Raw genomic sequence first — 22,572 nt, 5'->3', positions numbered from 1 at the left:
CCTTCAGTCAGCTAGAGGGTAGGCAGCAAAGTTCGATGTTTTCAGTGAGGAATCAGGATTCAGCTGGATGTCTTGTTATAAAATCTAGCTTTGAATGATGCTACTTTTAAAAACAATTCTCAGGAAACAGTCACAGAACTAAAAAAACTCAAAAAGTAATAATTATAAATGAACTATAAAAATAACCAAATATGGAAATTCCTATTTTTATATAGAATTGCTGTATCAAATTTTTCTTAGTTATAAAATACTTTAGAATATCTCATTGTATTTGAAATTCATTGTTATTCAGTTGCTAAGTCATATCTGACTCTTTGCGACCCCATGGACTGCAGCAGGCCAGGCTTTCCTGTCCTTCATTGTCTCCTGGAGTTTGCTCATCATGTCCATTGAGTCTGTGATGTCATCTCCATCTCATCGTCTGCCACTGCCCCCTTCTCCTTTTGCCTTCAGTCTTTCCCAGCATCAGAGTCTTTTCCAATGAGTCAGCTCTTCCATCAGGTGGCTAAAGTATTGGAGGTTCAACTTCAACATCAGTCCTTCCAATGAATATTTAGTGTTGATTTCCTTCAGGATTGACTGGTTGGATCTCCTTTCAGTCCAAGGGACTCTCAAGAGTCTTCTCTAGCACTACAATTCAGAAGCATCAATTCTTGGCGCCCAGCCTTCTTTATGGTCCAACTCTCACATCCATACCTGACAACTAAGAAAACCATAGCTTTGCCTATATGGACCTTTGTCAACAAAATGATGTCTCTGCTTTTAAATACACTGTCTAAGTTTGTCACAGCTTTCCTCCCAAGCAGCAGGCGTCTTTTAATTTCATGCTTGCAGTCACGGTCCACAGTGATTTTGGAGCCTAAGATATGAGGACTTTTTTCTGGAAATGGTAAAGGCATGATCTATGACAAAGAGAGATGTATGTGATTTATTACAAAGGAGTTTAACTTTCATTTCATTACATTATATTCTGTGAACATTTATATACACTCTTTAATTAAACATGATTTATCCAAATTGAGGTCTGTTTCAATTTAGATTGCTTTCAGTGTTAATCACTGTGCAAATAGCCTTCACTGCTGTAAGAACTCTTACATTATGCTGATATATAAAAGCTCCGGTGTAATTTGCATTTGTTATCTGAGCCTACATGTTACTAGGTGTGTACATAGAAATGTTTTACTTATTTTACTACTTTATTAAAGTATGAGACTCAATATAGTGTTTTTACTTTTATGAGTTTAGGTTAAGGTAGTTATTTTTATTTTAAAAAATGCATAAACAGTAAAAGGTCGTTTTTGTTTTGTTAATCACAAACTGAATAATGGCTAGAAAGCATTTTCTCTTCAGCAAATGCAATTTCAGTTCATTCCACCTCAAGTTAACCCCTGGGTAAACGTGTAACTGTATTTTTAGAAGCAAATATTGTTAATTTTAACTTCATTGTTGGTGATTGTAGACCCAGTCTGATGAACAAGTAGATAGAAATTCAAAGGTTGATTAATCTCAATTAAATTCACATTCTCCTGTGTAAAGTACTACTTATTGTTTAAAAACACAGAAGAAATGAGGAAGAAAAGAAAAATGGTGCATGCATATCCTAAAAGTATATATAACAACTCTTGATTGGTCTCATATCATCAGCTGTGAAGATTTCCTTCTATTAACATTTCAAACCTGCAACAGCTGAGTTTGATTTTACTTGTGATATAGGTCAATATTGAAATGAGAAATGCCCAGGTAAGGTAATTCTCTTACATGAGAATTAAAATGTATGTTGTACCCCTTAGCTTCAAATCCTGGGTGGGTCTCTATCCAGCCTTCCTGCATTCATTTCTTAAGTCCATTCCACATGTGGCTTTTTCTAGGTCTTTCTAGGAAACAAGGGTACAGCAGCTACCCTCCCAGCCAGCTCCACGTCTTCAGGGCCAAAAGAGAAAGCCTGTCTTCCTTAGCTGACACTGGGCATTCGTGGCGGTCTGGCCCCTACCTACGTCCCCATACTTGGTTTCTAGCACCCTCCTTCCCACTCTCTGCTCCAGACAAACTGCTATTTGTGGACTTGAACACACCGTCGCACCATGACATTCCTCTTCAAAGTTGGGACTCATTCTGAATCCCTGCTTGGCAATATGAATACAATAACCTCTTCATCTTGTTTTTATTAATCCTAACTGAAACTTCCCCTCAAGTTGAAGATCAAATTTTATTTCCCTTTATGTGGTCCTTTTCAGACATTAATACTCAGTATCACCTCAGGATCTATATATAAAATACTCAGTATATATATATGTGTGTATATCTATATCTATATATATATATGAATACTTTTTTTATGTCTAACTTTACAAAATAAGGCAATGCATTCTTTAAAACATGAAGATTTAACTTTTCATCAGCCACTGACACACCTCACCTAAAACAGATTGCCGTAGATATGATGTAGGCAGAGACATGCTGTGCGTGTTCTGAAGCAGCCAGTCATTGCCCCCGCCTTACACTGAGCAGGTAAGAGAATAAGTAGCACAGTGATTTCTGCGCCACTTTCAAAATTTAATGAAAATATGCTGCAGGTTAATCCCGTATAAATAAAGACTAGATGAATTTTTGAGGGAAAAAAGAGCTAAATATTTCATCAGGTGAGAAAATGAATAAATGACATATTCTTCCTTTCGTTCTTTCCTTCCTTCCTTCTTCCTCCCTTTCTTGCAAGTTTTAGTGTCAAAAATTTGAGTCTATTATATTTTATAGTACACAGCTGTTTCTTAGAATGATCAGATTCTGATTTAATCCTATTATTTGATGTCATAGTTGCTTGAAATGGGATTCCCAGGTGGCTCAGGTGGTGAAAACTCCACCTGCCACCCTGGGTTGGGAAGATCCCCTGGAGTAGGAAATGGCACCCCACTCCGATATTCTTGTCTGGAGAATCCCATGGACACAGGAGCCTGGAGTGCTACAGTCCTTGAGCTCGCAAAGAGTCAGACATGATTGAGCACTCCAGCGTGGTTTAAATGATTTAGATTATTTCTGAACACAGTCATGAATTATCTCTACTCTCAAGATGTCGCAGTTGACCAGAAATCAAAAAGGACCAGAAACCTTTTATAAAGTGGTCACCTGCCTATAGAAATTGAGACCAAACTTTGCCATGACCTGAGAATGAGAGGGTGACCAAATCTGCTTCCAGGAGGAGAATGCTGTTCATAAGAAAGAAGTTAAAGGAAAAGGAAAAAATAGAAGTTTTCTAATATTTTGTCCTTGTTTAATATTGAGAGGGTAATTTAATGATCAGTATTGTCTTAAGCACTGTGAAAACCCAGAACTTTAGAATAGCTTCTGATATGTTTGTCAGAAGGCATATTACACATCTGAAATAATTTTCTTCAGATTGCACCACTATTTTGTTAGATATTTTATCAAGCAATATTTACTGGGCACCAGTGGTCTTCTAGATAGTGTGTGGCATTTAGGGGGGGTACAGAGAACAGTATGGGCAGGTCCTGCGTTTGTAAAGCTCCGAGATTGACTGTGAGAGGGAGAGGCACACAGACAATTCCTGAGAAGGAGCACTTAGGTATGTAAGAAGCAGTTGTGGGAATAGGAGCGGAGCAGGTGTCCAGTTGAAATAGATGATAAGAAGGGAAAGCAGTGCAGCGCCGTGTACGTCCTCCAGTTACTTTACCGGCTCCCACAGAACCAAACTCGGTGCTGTGCTTACAGGAAATGATGTGCAAATATCAGTGATTGATACTCCACTGAGTTCGTCATTATTCCTTTTTTTTGTTCAAAATCCCATTTGTTGTCCCTTTTCTCCAAAATTAGCATGGAATTTAGTATAATTTGCTGAATGTTTTATATATCATATGATTTTTCATCAGGTATAATAATAGTATATCAAAGGTAAATCCCTTTAGTCATCCTAACTTTAGAAACCCTTGAATGAAATTAGGAAATGATCATCATTTACATTTATTATACTTTGCATGTAACAAGCTTTAGCTATTAACTCTAATTTGCTTCTCATCACATTCATCAAAGGCAAACTATTTAGAAACTAAAACATCTCTGCCAGTTAGAATTTTAATGAATTAAGATGAAATGAGACAGTGTTAATTGGCAGTGGTTGCTGCTGGGGAGGTTTCTCGATCTTGTAAGCGATACCAATTCATTTCTCGATCAGGGTTAATTTGTTTGATTTAACTCTAAGGATACACTGAATATTTCCCCAACTAGTCATGTTTATTTTCAGGATTAGAGAGTGTTTTAGTTCTGTTGGATTTGGATTTTCAATTCCATTTGAACTTGACTTAGTTTGATTGTTAATAAATTGTCTACTGTAAGCACCATTTATATTATTGATGAGACATACACACACGTTATTTAGACCTTCTCTTATTTGAAATGCCTAAAACCTTCTAAAAATCTATCTCTTTTTTCACCAATCATTCTCTTTCTCTCTTCCTATTTTCCTCAGACATAAATGAATGCGAAGCTGAGCCCTGCAAAAATGGTGGGATATGTACAGACCTTGTTGCTAACTATTCCTGTGAGTGCCCAGGGGAATTCATGGGAAGAAATTGTCAATACAGTAAGTATTCACATATATGTGAATATCTATATATGTATATATATCCTCTTTTTGCATCACCTTCACTTATTATGGAATTTGGGTCAAAATCAGTAATGATTTGCTTCCAGAGTTTATAATATATTGAAATGTGCATTTCATATTTGTTGTTATCAAATATGATAACATCATATGATAACAACAATCAAATGTTGCTAGTGTCCTGGATGGGTCTCAGAGCATGATAGGTGTATGAGTGGTTACCTTGTGACCTCAAAGGAGCTCAACAGTTTCTTAAAGACACAAGTTCATCACTTTTATGAGCCTCATCTTGGCTTTTGAGTATATATAGGACCTAATTCCCTCCCAGACTGGTTATTCTGGTTCAAACAACAAATTCAGAGCATTCTAACCAGATAACCTCTGTCACAAATAAAAGGTAGAGATTAATGAGGATTCATGTTAAGCTGGCCTATACATTAGTAAGAATTTTAAACACCATTTATTTGTCTTCTTGGAAGCCTAAGTCCGTAAGGTCTTGAAGTGATGGAACAAATTATAGAACAATAATTTGCCTGAAGTGTTTACCATGAAGCACAAAGCACCCCACCTTTCCAAAAACAAACAAACAAAAACTAGGGAGACGTAATAACAGGATTATAGTTGGTGGAAGGAGACCAGAATTGGGCACAAATACTTGCTAATGAGAACAGTGGTGGTGTAGTTTATTAACTGTTGGACATTAATAGAAACTTCATAGTGCTATGGCTTTGATGTATATAATGATGTTAGAGCATCGTGACATTATGCAAGTTCAGTATGCAAATGCAGATGAGAATTCAGACATGGAAACTAAGACACGTGGGCTATGCGGTTTTCCCAGGCTCTCAAAGTTAGTGACAAAAGCAGAACTGGAAGGAATCTAGAATCAGGTCTCAAGATTCCAAATTCTGTATATTTTTTCTCTAAATCAAGATGTCTCTGTGGATAGAGCTGAACATGGTGAACTTGAAAGCACTTTCCACCTCTGCTCTCTCTTATATACACACATACACACACACACACTCTCACTCACTCCATCCCTCTCTCCCTGTCTCTTTCTCTTCTCTTTCTCTTTAGCCAGAGTAACAATTTTATTTCTCACTTTCCCTCTTTACTCCCTTTGACAATGGTAATTTATAAAATAAAACAAGGAAAATTATTGAAGAATTGATTTGGGTTATGTATTTAAACAAAATGATCTTGGGATTCTCATCACCCTGGTCCTGAAAATCTTCATGAAAACGATGAAATTGTGACTATCAAAGAAATACTTTAGATTGAGCAAAATTTTTCTAAGCTTGAAAATAATTGGAGGGTGCTTCTCTGGGGGCTCAGTGGTAAAGAATCCACCTGACAATGCAGGAGACACTGGTTCAGTCCCTGATTCGGGAAGATCCCACATGCCATGAAGCCAGCTAAGCCCGTGCACCACAGGTATTGATCCTGTGCTCTTGAGCCCTGGAGCCACAACTACGTATGTACTCATATGCCCTAGAGCCTGTGCTCCGCAACAAGAGAAGCCTCCACAATGAGAAGCCTGCTCCCTGCAACTAGAGAGTAGCCCCCATTCGCTGCAACTAGAGAAAAGCCTGTGTAGCAATGAAGACTAAGCACAGTCATAAATAAATAAAACTAATAAAAAATGAAAGTAATTGGAGAAGAATAGGGAGCACAAGTTAATAAAGGAAGCTTCAAGCTTGGATGAGTGGAAGGAAAGGAGAGTCTGAGTAAGCAGAGTATTCTGGATAACCCATAGCCATCCAGTCAACTAACCTAGCAACCTTCCTACAAAGAGTTTAACTAACCTCACACTAAGTTAAATTCAGTTTCAACTGGTCCTTGGCCCACCCAGGCTCAGCTCTTGCATGAACCTTTGGTTCATGGGACCTGAATATGACTGCCTAGTGAGCCTTTGCCACCTGTGTTGATCAAGGAGCAACTAGAGAGCCAGTTGGTTACCTGGGATTATTGTTAAATAACTAAGTTGTGTTGGACTCTCTGTCCCATGAACTAGAGCACACCAGGCTTCCCTGTCCTTCCCTGTCTCCCGGAGTTTGCTACAGCTCATGTCCATTGAGTCGCTGATGACATCCAACCATCTCGTCCTCTGTCACCCCTTTCTCCTCTTGCCCTCAGTATTTCCCAGCATCAGGGTCTTTTTTAATGAGTCCGATCTTCGCATCAGGTGGCCAAAGTATTGGAGCTTCAGCATCGGTCCTTCCAATGAATATTCAGGGTTGATTTCCTTTAGAATTGACTGGTTTGATCTCCTTACTATTCAAGGGACTCTCAAGAGTCTTCTTCCACACTACAATTTGAAATAGCTCAGGTGGAATTCCATCAACTCCACCCATTGAAAATGGAAGGAAACCTGGATGTGAGCTAGAAAGTGAAACCGATGACTAAAGCTAGTGCATCTCTCCGTTAGCGATTTTACTGATGTCACCACATGTGAAAGTATACTTGAAAAGAAAGAAACCTGATAGGTGAAGAAGGATGGATCGAAATAGGCTTTGAGCTTAACTGCCCCCAGCTTGCATCTAGTGTCTTCCAATTAGTTTTTGCTACTGTGTTTAACAAAATTTTGTTTTTCTTTGACTTGGTTTTGTCTCCATATAATATTTATATGTAAATCCAGACTGCCCTCTCACATGAGTGTGATAGTGAGGTGCCTCCCATTATCTATCATATTCTCTGACATTCTGCTGTTCCCTTCTTCATCTCTGTGCCTTGACAGGGATCAAAAAGGGTCACGTAAGGTACACTGTATAATATGTTCCTCTTGGGGTATTTGTTTTTATTGCATTGATTTGTAAGAATAGGTAATAAGGATTCTGATTCTTCCCATTGTCTTTGTTGCTGAGGATATATGGTTTTGCTTTTTTCTGTGGCTTTTTATACTGTTTAGAAAATCCAGAGTAAAATGTGCACCTTGCCACAGTGATGATTTAGTGCTACACATTGAAAACTTAGACCATCCTCTGACTACACAGCATACAGAAGTACCTGCAGGTTACAGCTAGTGCAGGCTCCCAGCTGATGGAGTGTAGAATCTCGGGAGTTGACATTACAGAGATTATAACCAATTTTCTCACGTCCACTCTGAAGTAAGATTGGTAAACTTTCTTCAGGCTTTGTATGCTGTCCCGTAGGAATACCACTAGGTCAGTTTAGACCTGCAATAATGGGAGAGAAGCCATTTGTTTCAGCAGATATTTCATGTGAGAGAGGGAAGAATGATGGAGATTAAGTGCTTGGCAGGGCAGGGAGCTGGGGTAGGGGTGGGGGTGGGAGAAGGGCTAGAGGATATCCATACCAAAATGTTGCTATCCTTGGGTTCACATTCAGATTGTCTTCAGCCTAACTGGGGCTCCTGAATTTACATTTGCCTCACTTGTACCATTTCTGCTTTTTTAATTTTGATTTTATATTGAAGTACAGTTGACATATCCACTTCCTTCTTAATTGTACTGATGGGTTTATTGAGATCTGGTATATTTTGCAATGGGGTACTGCAAATGAACTTGAAATAAGAGTTTCTCATTTTAGGCCATTTCTGCATGCAGGCATCTTGATAGTTTATCTGAGATCACTTATTTATTTCTCACTCATTTCAAATAATCAGCAGTCATATGATACTATGATCTTACCAGCTGCTATTACTACTAGCAAGCCTTATATCAAAATATGAAAGTGGTAATTTTGGAAGTTGCATTTCTCATGGTGTAGAGAGACTGATTTTGATATCTATATACTTATTATCAAAAGGTTTTTTTTTTCAGTCCTTAGCTTTTTCTTTGCCTTTTCCTCATTTTTACCATAACATCAATTTTAAGCAATCTATTATGACTGATTTTCAGTGTAATTAAATGAAATATTTTTAATATTAATGATATCCTACATTTTAAAAACCTAAGTATAAATTCACTTATTCGTTCATTATTCATTTTCATTTAAACAATTAAAGGCAAGACATTTATGTTGAGCTGAGAATTTAATATTATTTTAAAAATTATTATGTGAATTATTTTTCATAATGTATATCCTTAATTAATACAGCTACTAAGTGCTTTTAGTTTGTAAGGAGTAAATTTATATCTAGCTCTATTATAAGTTAATGCTTAATTATGTGGTAATAATTATTATGTGTATCAATCACCCATTAAACATTTTCTGTAACAATATAATTAGTTCATATGTTAACAACAAATGTTTTAATACTTGGCAAAGAATGTACTTATAATTTTAACACTGATTATTTCCTAATATCTGTGAGTGAGTTAAGGCAATAATACATCTGAATATAATTTCAGTTTAGATTTCCAGTTATGATTCATAGAGCTTATCATTGACTTTGAGAGATCTCAATTATGTTTTAGTTTTATCTTTCATTTTTTTTTTTTACCATAGGGCATTTGATTAACTTTGATTATTTTTATTTTAATTGAAGTTGCTTTTGATTGATATGTGAAAATTTTTAAGATGTTCCCATAGCACCTAATGGGGCTTCCCTGGTAGCACAGTGGTAAAAAATTCTGCCTGCAATGCAGAAGATGCAGGAGACCTGAGTTTGATCCCTGGATTGGGAAGATTCCCTGGAGGAGGAAATGGCAACCCACTCCAGTATTCTTTCTGGGAAAATCCCATGGACAGAGGAGCCTGGCGGGCTATAGTCCATGGGATCTCAAAGAGTCAGACCTGACTAAAGTGACTGAGCCCACACTTAGTACCTATTACAATATTACAGATATTCTTCTAATTTAAGTTCTAATTTATATTCCCATGTCTCTTTTAAATAAATTCAAGTATTCACATGGCCATTTTTATAAATGTCTTCAAAGGACAAGGATGATGAACTGGAATGAGAAACCTGTTCTCAGGAGAATAGATATGCTTTGTCATGTAGGATTAACAGAACATGATGTTTAAAGTAAATTCAATGGAAATTGATAGCAATTTAGTTAACTATCTAAAAATAACTAGGAGTATTTTCATTTTGGGGGCTTATATGGCTGACAGTAGCCATATACAGTTCCCTTCTGGGTGTTTAAATGTGACATGATTAAATTTCAGAAATGGTACTCAAATTCATTTCCATCACTGATACTATTTCTGGAAATTAAAATAGTCACCAAGGGAGCCCTTATAATACAGCATCCCCAAACTATTATGCCAGGAAGTATTATGACTTGGATGATTTCAGAGCATTTTATTTAAAATCAAAACTAAAATCTTCAACTGAGGAGAAAGTGATGTTTCTAAAAGTCAAAATTATCCAGTTTTTTTTTTTTTTTTTAGTGAAATAATCTAGATAATTCTATAGTACTTTAGGAATTCCATCTATAAACTAATAAGGGCAAAAGGTGATGATACATGTGAATAGAGTTTGAAAACTATAGATTAATATTTCTGTATCTTCATTTTTGAGCAGCTATAACTCTTTAAGCCTTCATTATAAATGAGCTAGTATTTACAAATACACAAACATTTGCTAGATAGATGTATATATGTTTTTTCTTTTGATATCAATGTATGCTGCCAAGTACACTTGAATTGTAAGTGAAGACTTATGCTGTTAAAATTGATAAAACATTTGATAAGTAAATAATGTCATCTGCATTATTATATGCTCAACAATTAATTATTGCTTTTGAAAGACAAACTTGTAAATAAAAACTCTCAACTTATCTTAAAATTTTGTCACCAATTGTTATATGATAATGTTGATTTTAATTTTACTATGAGCCAAGCACTGTTCTAAGTACTTTAAATAACAACTTATTTGATCCTCTTAACACTCTTTGTTGTAGATTCTGTTTATCATTAGCTCCATTTTACAGAAAAAACTGAGCTCCTGAGAGATGAAATAATTTGTGTAGGTTCACATGGCTAGTAAAGTTCAGATCCTGGTCTTAACCCCAGGTATAGCATCTGCATAGCCTGTCCTCCCAAGCATGATCGATCCTGCCCTTTGGAGCTTGAAAGGAACACTGTTTACTACACAGTACATTTTAAGAACTCTTGCACTTGAGTGGCCTTGACAAGTGGCTGCAGACTAAGAGGAAAGAACATAGGCTTTGAATTCAAATAGAATTGAGGTTTAAACTCTGACTTTTTCTCTCTGTAGAATTGAGGTTTAAACTCTGGCTTGTTCTCTTTATAACTATATGTCTGAATAGCATTAGTTGACCTTTCTGAGCCTCAGATTCTTCATCTATAATAGAATGAGTAACACTTTTTGGTTTATATTGATGACTAGATTAAAATTAGGAGCATATATAAACTATTTAGTAAACTACATAGGTCAATACATGTTGTAGATAAGCAAATGAATAAATAAATAGACACAATGATTTTGAGTTACTTAAAAAAGTTAATGCTAGTTTAGTCCCCTTTTTCTTGTTATAATTTTAAAAAATTTTAAAGTACTGCCTATCTTTAGTAATTCACTGTGTGTATTGAGAACCAAATGTATAGAAGTCAGCTTTTTAATGCATTGCATACCATGTTTTACAAGTACCTTAATTTAGGAAATCCAGTGACATTAGCAGAATTCTGAATAAACAAATATTATTAATTCAACCAAAACCATTATAGGGGATCAGAGTAGCTTTAGTTTTTGGAAAATTTGACATCATAACATACTCTGAACGACAAATACCAAAGTTCATTTCTTTATGGTTTTTGTTTGCAATTATTGTTAGATGCCGCTGTTATTCAATCAGGTATTTTAGTAAATGGTGAACAGAAACAGTGGAACAAATAATTTCAGTATTTTCTTATGTAATAAGATGGTCAGAGATTGTAGTTTTATCCTATATAAGATAAATTCCTAGTGTGCTATATCCAGGTATTCAGTTCAGTTCAGTCGCTCAGTCGTGTCTGACTCTTTGCGACCCCATGAATTGCAGCACTGCAGGCCTCCCTGTCCATCACCAACTCCCGGAGTTTACCCAAACCCATGTCCATCAAGGCAGTGATGCCATCCAACCATCTCATCCTCTGTCATCCCCTTCTCCTCCTGCCCCCAATCCTACCCAGCATTAGTGTCTTTTCCAATGAGTCAACTCTTCGCATCAGGTGGCCAAAGTATTGGAGTTTCAGCTTCAACATCAGTCCTTCCAATGAACACCCAGGATTGATTTCCTTTAGGATGGATTGATTGGATCTCCTTGCAATCCAAGGGACTCTCAACAGTCTTCTCCAACAGCACAGTTCAAAAGCATCAATTCTGCGGCACTCAGCTTTCTTCACCGTCCAATGCTCACATCCCTACATGACCACTGGAAAAACCATAGCCTTGACTAGACAGACTTTTGTTGGCAAAGTAATGTCTCTGCTTTTAAATATGCTATCTAGGTTGGCCATAACCTTCCTTCCAAGGAATAAGTGTCTTTTAATTTCATGGCTGCAATCACCATAAACAGTGATTTTGGAGCCCAAAAAAATAAAGTCTGACACTGTTTCCACTGTTTCCCCATCTATTTCCCATGGAGTGATGGGACCAGATGCCATGATCTTAGTTTTCTGAATGTTGAGCTTTAAGCCAACTTTTTCACTCTTCTCTTTCACTTTCATCAAGAGGCCCTTTAGTTCTTCTTCACTTTCTGCCATAAGAGTGGTGTCATCTGCGTATCTGAGGTTATTGATATTTCTCCCAGCAATCTTGATTCCAGCATGTGTTTCTTCCAGCCCAGCGTTTCTCATGATGTACTCTGCATATAAGTTAAATAAGCAGGGTGACAATATACAGCCTTGACGTACTCCTTTTCCTATTTGGAACCAGTCTGTTGTTCCATGTCCAGTTCTAACTGTTGCTTCCTGACCTGCATACAGGTTTCTCAAGAGACAGGTCAGATGGTCTGGTATTCCCATCTCTTTCAGAATTTTCCACAGTTTATTGTGATCCACACAGTCAAAGGCTTTGGCATAGTCGATAAAGCAGAAATAAATGTTTTTCTGGAACTCTCTTGCTTTTTTGATGATCCAGCGGATATTGGCAATTTGATCTCTGGTTCCTCTGCCTTTTCTAAAACCGGCTTGAACATCTGGAAGTGCACAGCTCACATATTGCTGAAGCCTGGCTTGGAGAATTTTGAGCATTACTTTACTAGCATGTGAGATGAGTGCAATTGTGCAGTAGTTTGAGCATATTTTGGCATTGCCTTTCTTTGGGATTGGAACGAAAACTGACCTCTTCCAGTCCTGTGGCCACTGCTGAGTTTTCCAGGTTTGCTGGCATATCGAGTGCAGCACTTTCACAGCATCATCTTTGAGAATTTGCAATAGCTCAACTGGAATTCCATCACCTCCACTAGCTTTGTTTGTAGTGATGCTTTCTACGGCCCCCTTGACTTCACATTCCAGGATGTCTGGCGCTAGGTGAGTGATCACACCATCATGATTATCTGGGTCGTGAACATCTTTTTTGTACAGTTCTTCTGTGTATTCTTGCCACCTCTTCTCAATATCTTCTGCTTCTGTTAGGTCCATACCATTTCTGTCCTTTATCGAGCCTATCTTTGCATGAAATGTTCCTTTGGTATCTCTAATTTTCTTGAAGAGATCTCTAGTCTTTCCCAATCTGTTGTTTTCCTCTATTTCTTTGCACTGATCCCTGAGGAAGGCTTTCTTATCTCTCCTTGCTATTCTTTGGAACTCTGCATTCAGATGGGAATATCTTTCCTTTTCTCCTTTGCTTTTCGCTTCTCTTCTCTTCCCAGCTATCTGTAAGGACTCCTCAGACAGCCATTTTGCGTTTTTGCATTTCTTTTCCATGGGGATGGTCTTGATCCCTGTCTCCTGTACAATGTCACGAACCTCCGTCCATAGTTCATCAGGCACTCTGTCTATCAGTTCTAGTCCCTTAAATCTATTTGTCATTTCTACTGTATACTCATAAGGGATTTGATCTAGGTCATACTTGAATGGACTAGTGGTTTTCCCTACTTTCTTCAATTTAAGTCTGAATTTGGCAATAAGCAGTTCATGATCTGAGCCACAGTCTGCTCCCGGTCTTGTTTTTGCTGACTGTATAGAGCTTCTCCATCTTTGGCTGCAGAGAATATAATCAATCTGATTTCGGTGTTGACCATCTGGTAATGTCCACGTGTAGAGTCTTCTCTTGTGTTGTTGGAAGAGGGTGTTTGCTATGACCAGTGTGTTCTCTTGGCAGAACTCTGTTAGCCTTTGCCCTGCTTCATTCTGTACTCCAAGGGCAAATTTGCCTGTTACTCCAGGTGTTTCCTGACTTCCTCCTTTTGCATTCCAGTCCCCTATAATGAAAAGGACATCTTTTTGGGATGTTAGTTCTAGAAGGTCTTGTAAGTCTTCATAGAACTGTTCAAGTTCAGCTTCTTCAGTGTTACTGGTCGGGGCATAGACTTGGATTACTGTGATATTGAATGGTTTGCCTTGGAAACGAACAGAGATCATTCTGTCGTTTTTGAGATTGCATCCAAGTACTGCCTTTCGGACTCTTTTGTTGACCATGATGGCTACTCCATTTCTTCTAAGGGATTCTTGCCCAGAGTAGTATATATAATGTGCATCTGAGTTAAATTCACCTATTCCAGTCCATCTTGGATCCAAATGCAAAATATAAGAGATTCTGATTAAAATAAAGAGTTTTAAAAATAATAAGTGTTTATAAAGAAGTGAAAATGAGAATTAAAACACACATAAATTTAATAAGAAAATTGTGTAAGTCGAGTATTATAACATAGTGAAAGTATTCAGCTAGGTGTTCAGTAAATAAACTAGCCACAAATATTTATTGATTTTTTTCTTAACTATGTACAAAATTTTCAGAAAACCTATGAATTAATTCATTCAGCACCTGGAGCCAACAATAGCCACCCAGTACAGCTGGAGCACCAATAGCAGTTAACTTCAGTTCCTGTTCTTGTGGAGTATGCAGATTAATGGGAGAGAAAAGCAAGAATTACATAATGGCTGAGTATAAAACATGATGAGCACTGTGAGTGAAGAGGGAGCCATGATGTTCTGTTCAGGGGAGTTTAAGGAAATGACATTTTAACTGAGGCCAGAGTAACATATAGTAGGTACCAAACAGAGGGCGGGCTGTAGAAATGAGAATTTTACAAGAAGGACAATATGCTCAAGGATAAACAGGCTCTTTGTTTAATATGAAGACAAATATTATGTAGATGAGTTCTGATTGCTGTATAACAATCATGTGATGAGGTTTGTAGGATGATCACTTCCCTTTTAGGCTTTGACAATACAGGGTCAAGACCAGCTGATGGAAAAAATATTTAAGTATTAATAATCCATCTCACAAACTATCTATTTTGTGTGTCCACAAGGGATTTTTAAAACACCAAAATAGACTTCAGCTTTTGTATGTGTAGCAAGAAATCAAAGAAAAGCAAAGAATAATAATCATGAGTGCTAATTCTAGTTTTATTCCAGATAAAAAAAGTCTGATTTGTTTTAAAATTTTGAAATGGTGCATTAGCAGTGATTTTTGCCTTTGAAATCATTGCCTAATATCAACATGAGGTTACTTTCCTTGAATACATAGAACAGGAATTAATTCAGAACTCCAATAGGACAGGAAAAGGATAGCTTATCTTAGACTGTCACCTTTTGTGAACAATATAACAAAGAAAAAGAAACTACGGATTGATGAAAGTTTTGTATCTAAGATTAATTTATATAATGTTAAATACAAGATACACAATATTTAAAATTGACCTATAAATATAGAGCAGTATAAATGGAAGTAACCATAACTATAAACACTTTAGCATAGATAATTATTTAACTTGGTTTCTCACATTCTTTACAAAGATCTGACAATAAGTACAAAAAATCCAGAATACTGTGCAAGTATTTCAATAGCCCTCAAGGAAAGAAATGACTCCAACATTACTGCAGGATGAAGTCTTTGCAACAATAAACACAAAAAATTGACTTAATGACAAAACCAAATTGGATTTTATGTGTCTGACACAGAAGCTACATCTTCAATCAGATGCCTCTGGGTGTATTTTTCCAAATGTTGCGTACAGAGATGTCACACTTTGAAAGTTCACCTGCTGTATCTTAAAGTGATAATCTAATAAGAGAAAGATGTAAAAATATCTTCAGGATGCTCAAATAGATCCCCTAGGACTTACTAAATACATCTAACAAATTGAATCAGATTCTCATTACCTGACAGTTTTGTATTTGATTACAAATAATTACTGAAACATTCAATAAGACCTTCTTGTTTTTCAAATTATGTAACATTCCCATTATGCACTTCATAGCATATGTTCAGGGATCAAAATTAATTTTGCATTTATTCTCCAAACTGAAACTCATTCTAATATATCCCTATCTCAAAAAAGGCAGGTAAAGTATGCAGAGATCAAGAGAGTTTGGGAACAGGATAATGTGATGTCATCTTTATAGCATTTAAAACTGTAATATATGATTGAGAAATACTGCATTTTTCCCAGACTGTAAATATCAATCTTTTCAATTATCACCCCATCCTTACCCTTGAAAAACAAAAACCTCAAATAAAATATGGCACTACAGAAGAAAATCTCCTATAGGAAAACTACTAGAAAGCAAGTCATGCGATGACTTGCAAGTTGAAACATGGTTAAGATGTAATTTGTGGGCTAGTCATTATTCTTTACATGTGTACCATGGCATTTTGGGGTGCTTAGGTGAAATTTGGGATCTGAATATCAGAGTGAGGCTGAAATGCTTATTTCATCATGGGAAATCACTGTTTTTTGTTTTTTGTTTTTTAATCAAATTCACTGAATAGCAGAAACATTTTTCTCAAGAGAAAGAAAAGAATATAGATGATATCTAATCTTTTATCAAATGTGCAGAGCTTTCCAGGATTTCCTGAAATCCCAAGGGTTTCAAATAGTACCAGTGAAATTTTACCGGCAACCATGAAGCTGAGTTGGGCAGGACACCAACCCCTGGCATGCCGCTGGCTGCAGTTGTTAGCTACATTTGTAGCCTTGGAAGTGATAACTGCCAGCAGCATGTAGCACAAAGAGCCTCGTATGTTTTGAGTTTCATCTTCAAAGCGTTTTTCTTCACCTGAAGGTGAGGATTCCAACAAATTTCTTTCCTGCATGGTCATATTGAATGATAGGTGCAACTGGCACATCCCGGTAAGCCAGGACAGCCAGTTATAAAAATGTGAATGGCAACTCAGGGAAGCACTGGCGCCGCAGACTCAGATTCAGGAATCAGATGAGAATGGAGAAGTGATAAGATTGAATGTTAGTGCCAAAGGAGAGATTAAAAAGAACAAAGGATGCAAGGTTGCTGAAATAGACTTTAACATAAAGCATTTCTCTCTGCAACAAAAAGAGAGTCATCAGAGAAATAGAGAGTAAAGATGTAGAGAAGGCAAAGAAGATAGTGTTTCCAGAATAGGAGCTGGTCAGGGAGATGGATACCTAAGAAGAGACACTGTTTTAAAAATGTAGATCCTGTAATCATTAATAGTCCTGAAATAAGTGTGGTGGGCGGTAGAGAGAATGCCAGATTTCACCTCTTCTACATGGAACAGATGCTGAGGAAGAAATAATAGCCACAGGCTGCTCCTCCCAGGTTATAGAATGCTCAACTTTGAGCATATCTTAAACCCCAAAGAGCCATTAAGGTGGCCAAGGACCTAAAAGTAAGCTTCATGATAGTTACTTTAATAGCTTTATCTAGTCAATAATACACATTCATTTTAGAGCTCTAAAGGGAATGGACAAATAAAGTATCCAACTTAAAAATAAATTGAACTGGAGGAATATGGTTCTATAAAAAGAAGTAGAGCCAGAGCAAAGTCAGTAAATTCAATACTAAAATTCAAGGAAAACAGGAGCAGGGACAGAAAATAAACTATTCTGACAAGAAAAGTGGATAGAACTATAGTTATGTAAGGGAACCTATAAATACTCAGCACTATTATCTAACTACAAAACACCAAAGAGTTGAAACCGTGCCTCTTAGCTCCAAGAAATCCAAGGATATTTGTGGTAGTTTGTTCAAAATAAAATTCAATTAATATTTTTTGGTACGCTCAGGAAGACACACAATTTTTTTGAACGTCCATAACCTGGCTATTTCATATATAAATGTTGCTTCATATCCGCGCAGCAGTAACTTAATAATGCCTTTTCCTTTCCCATTAGAATTATTCCTCAATTCTACCATTGTTAATTGCTTTCAGTAACAAAACATGAGCACTTTCCTACAGGGATTTATATAAAGGATGCTCTTAGCCCCATCCCCTTTTAAGTGCTTAATGTGAAGTTTTGGGCCAAGGCTACAGGACCCTCAGGGATAGCTAGAATTCAGGGTGTCTGTGTTTTTTGATGAGGAAACAAAAATTGTATGTTTCTTTTTCACTAATAGCTCTCTGAAACTTAGCATTTCCATCCATTACAGATGTAGACAACAACGAATCCTTGCATTGGCAGTGCCAATGACTTTGTCACTAACAGAAACCACAGATATTTTCATACCACGTTATCTTGTTGTACATCACTGAAAATACCATTTATAGTTTTCACTAACAAGAAACTATAGTGGTCCTGCCACCACTTCTGTTATTTAATGTGTTAATAGATGAGCACGCATGTTATTATATCACACATTTTAAAATATTTTGATAATTACATTGTGCTTGTGTTTATTTCACTTTGTGAACTGAAAAGCATTATTCTGAGAAGGGCCTCTAGGCATCACAAGACTGATGAAAGTATCCATAGTGCAGAAAAGACTCAGAATCCTGAGTTACTGGCTTTTTGGTTTCAAAAGATATTTTTTCCTCCGGGATAATATGCGTGAAGATTTTGGAAATAAAAGCTACTAATGATCCATTTTCCTTGAAAGTCCAGTTCTAGCCATGCTTCTGAGTTTGGTTCTCTAGCTCCATGTATAAAAAATATAAGCAAAATAGCAGAAGATGATACTGTTAAGCCACATTTTTGTCATTGTGTCTACAGGTGTTTAACAGCAGAGTTATTATTGAATGCATTGCTGCTTCTCACCAACAATACAGGTTCAGAAAGTTTGTTTACCCTATAGAGAAGTGATATTTTCAAAGTTAGATATGGATATTAACCCATATTTAAAGACCAAAAAAGAGAGACACTGAAGAATATCCTACCTGCCCAGGGACTACTGTGTGAAGTTGAAAGCATCCAGTCTACTTTCTTTTTAACCAGGGCCTTTCCAATTTTCTTAAAACCAATTATAATCTATGTAAAATTTTATAATCATTTAATTATTTTATAGTCTATTTAGTATTTGATATATATGTATATGGAGATATATATATATATATATATATATATATATATATAGTTGCTTTAGAAGAATGCAGCTTGTGTATAAGTTAACAAAAAATTGCCAGTTGTCTAGAATCATAGCATCAAATACAGAGTAAAGTGTGGATTGCTGATTATGTGAGGAAAAAAAGAATGCCAATCTATTTAGTTCAGTTCAGAAGCTCAGTCGTGTCCGACTCTCCGCGATCCCATGAACCACAGCACGCCAGGCCTCCCTGTCCATCACCTACTCCCGGAGTCCATCCAGACCCATGTCCATCGAGTCGATGATGCCATCCAACCATCTCATCCTCTGTCGACCCCTTCTCCTCCTGCCCTCAATCTTTCCCAGCATCAGGATCTTTTCCAATGAGTCAGCTCTTCCCATCAGGTGGCCAAAGTATTGGAGTTCCAGCTTCAACATCAGTCCTTCCAATGAACACCCAGGACTGATCTCCTTTAGGATGGACTGGTTGGATCTCCTTGCAGTCCAAGGGACTCTCAAGAGTCTTCTCCAACACCACAGTTCAGAAGCATCAATTCTTCGGCGCTCAGCTTACTTTATAGTCCAACTCTCACATCCATACCTAACCACTGGAAAAACCATAGCCTTGACTAGATGGACCTTTGTTGGCAAATTAATGTCTCTGCTTTTTAATATGCTGTCTAGGTTGGTCATAACTTTCCTTCCAAGGAGCAAGCGTCTTTTAATTTCATGGCTGCAATCACCATCTGCAGTGATTTTGGAGCCCAGAAAAATAAAGCCAGCCACTGTTTCCACTGTTTCCCCATCTATCTGCCATGAGGTGATGGGACTGGATGCCATGATCTTAGTTTTCTGAATGTTGAGCTTTAAGCCAAATTTTTAACTCTCCTCTTTCTATTATTGGCTATTAAAAGCAAATCTATTAAATTATATTTTTAACTGATGATCACATCAGTTTCAAAGCATCAGCGTATTGTCACTAAGTACATAATTAAGTTTATTTTGGAATTTAGTTCTGAATTCATAGTTTATGTGTACCTAGAGTTATTTTAAGCAGTCTACACTTCTAAGGCTCATATGATTCCGTCATTTATTTGGCCTTCTTTCTTTAAGGACGATAAGTTTGCACAGATCTGTGAGTGCTGAACTGGAATAAAAAGGTGGAAATGATTAGACATCTAACAAGCTATATCTTTTGCAACAGGACTGTGACAATGGCATTATGTTAGATGCTAAGACAACTATCAAAATATAGAACACATAGTCATTGACATTAAGACTTTTGAAATATTACTCTGATGTACATTTTTGGCTTTTTTGATTATAGGAAAAATATGGTCATTCAATTTATCTTTTTAAGAGGGCTGTTTTCAAGATTATATGTGAACCAAAACTATGAAGAAGACTTGTGGACTACTTGAACCCATGTCTTACTTTCTCGTTCTATTTTTGTTCCTGTTTCCATGTCACATGGATTCTCATAGAACTTTTGCTTTTCCCTGCTTTTACACTGATTCCTTTCACACTCATGATGAATTTCAATTTATTGAATAGTCTTCAATTATAGCAATATTTTAGTTGAGGTAGCTTTTTAATGAATAATAAATAGTGCTGTGGATTGCATATGAAAATGTTACTTACAACACAAAAAAGCAATAAGCTTACAATTGTATCTGGGAAGGAAAAACAATTCATTTAGTGTCTCTTAACTCTTCTTTCTAGCATAGCAAAATAGCAACTTTTTATACATATTTAACCTTTTGAGCAGTCAGGTGGATTTTATCATAGGGGCTTAAGTGAGTTCATTCATTATGCAGAACACTATAGAAGTGCCCACAGAACTACTAACTATATTCTAGTGTTTGGTCTAGACACATAAAGTAAAACAATTTTTGTTTAATATTCTGAGGATAGTGACACATTGTTGCTTGAAAATATTACAGAGTATTATATAAAATTCTATTGAATAAAATGGATAAAACAATTTAATAGGAAAAAATATGTCATTTTCCCAGTCTGGTAATCAGCCCTCAGATTTTGGTTTCTAATATGACCTAGAAGAGAGAATTTTGTAGTTCTAGTTTAACTGTATCAGTTATAGGGTTGCCTAATTGCCTAATACCAGTGAAGTGAAATTGCTCGGTCGTGTTGCCTAATACCAGTGAAGTGAAATTGCTCGGTCATGTCTGACTCTTTGTGATTCAATGGACTGTAACCTACCAGGCTCCTCTGTCCATGGGATTTTCCAGGCAAGACTACTGAAATGGGTTGCTATTCCTTTTTCCAGGGGATCTTTCTGACCCAGGGATTGAACCCATGTCTCCCGCATTGCAGGCAGGTGCTTTACCATCTGAGCCACCAGGGAAACCACTAATACTAGTAATATGAGGATAAGGAATTGCCCAGAAAAAAATTAAAACATACATCTCTAACAGAAAACATAAACATGCATCATAGACATGTCCTCATTTCCATAATTCTAAAATATATGCCTTTATATTTGAAACATATTAACATCTCTCATTTTGGGAAGCATCTTAAAATCATTGATATGTTAATAGTACATAATAATGGGATCTTTGACTCACTGAAGTCTACTAAATTAATAATAAAACAGAAATTTTGGTAACATAACCATTCCAAAAAAATGTACCACAAGCAAGCATTCATATTTAAGCTAAGCTAAGCAAGTAATGATTTTAAATCAATAGAATAAAAATATGTATTAACACTAAAGCAAATGATGCATAAATTCATGCTGTTCATTTGTATTTCCCATTATTTGTATTTCCCATTATTTGTATTTCCCATTATTTGTATTTCCCATTATTTACATCAGGCCACATCTGTAGAAGCTAGTCATTACCCACAGATTACCCTTTGCATATATGGAGATGTGTTTAGAATAATTCAAGACCAAAAAACATCATTATACAACATTCCTCTCTATCACACACGCACTTCTACTTTAGTTAGAAAACAGTTTAATAATCTTTTTCTAGGCACAGTTATCTATGAAGGAGATTCTAGTGACTATCTCTGTGCACTTAGCAAGATCTCTGATACTCTAAGTTGAAAAACTGTTTAAATTTCACTTGTTTTAATTACCTTTTAATGTTTAAGAAGAAACATTTTTTTCCTGATTACAGAGTTACATATATGACTAAAAAGGAACACTTGGAAAATACAAAATTAATGTTTTATTAATAATTTTTCCCTCTGAAATACTGTTTAAATCTACAAGTTATATTATCAAGTGAAGTGAAGTCATTCAGTCGTGTCTGACTCTTTGCGACTCCATGGACGTCGCCTCCCAGGCTCCTCAGATGACAGTCCATGGAGTTTTTCAGGCAAGGATACTGGAGTGGGTTGCCATTTCCTTCTCCAGAGGATCTTCCTGACCCAGGGATCAATCCTGGGTTTCCCGCATTGCAGGCAGATGCTTTACCATCTGAGCCACAGGGAAGCTCTTATACTATCAAAGGCTACCCTTATAACTTTTGTTTATTGTTGCTTCATTATTTCTACAGTGTGTCTCACGTGTGTCTAGTTGGTCAAATCCCATGTCAGATCTAAAGTTTTTCAAGAATAGACATTGCTTTTACAATGTATTTTCTTTCCTAATCTCTATAACAGCTAAAATCCCTGTGTGGATACATTAG

The 22,572-nt window shown here is 36.5% G+C and overlaps 1 protein-coding gene across 24 annotated transcripts in view; it reads left to right on the top strand.

The window, feature by feature from the left end:
• Positions 1 to 22,572, top strand: part of EDIL3 (EGF like and discoidin domains 3) — a 1,139,470-nt gene that overhangs the window by 886,701 nt on the left and 230,197 nt on the right. For 23 of the 24 annotated variants that reach the window (XR_014057550.1, XR_014057552.1, XR_014057551.1 and 20 more), the window contains one exon: positions 4,478 to 4,591. The exons of the other annotated variant lie outside the window; for it this stretch is intronic. Coding sequence is in view for 17 of the 23 variants with exons in the window: in XM_081503905.1 (XP_081360031.1) it covers positions 4,478 to 4,591 (114 nt within the window). In the remaining 6 variants the exon portion in view is untranslated. The remainder of the gene's footprint in view (positions 1 to 4,477; positions 4,592 to 22,572) is intronic. 24 annotated transcript variants of the gene reach the window in all.

This window comes from Giraffa tippelskirchi, chromosome 6, assembly GCF_054371585.1.
Source record: "Giraffa tippelskirchi isolate mGirTip1 chromosome 6, T2T-mGirTip1v1.2.pri, whole genome shotgun sequence".
Lineage (NCBI taxonomy): Eukaryota > Metazoa > Chordata > Mammalia > Artiodactyla > Giraffidae > Giraffa > Giraffa tippelskirchi.
Note: the sequence above shows the minus strand (reverse complement) of the source record. Positions and strands in the feature narration are given on the sequence as shown.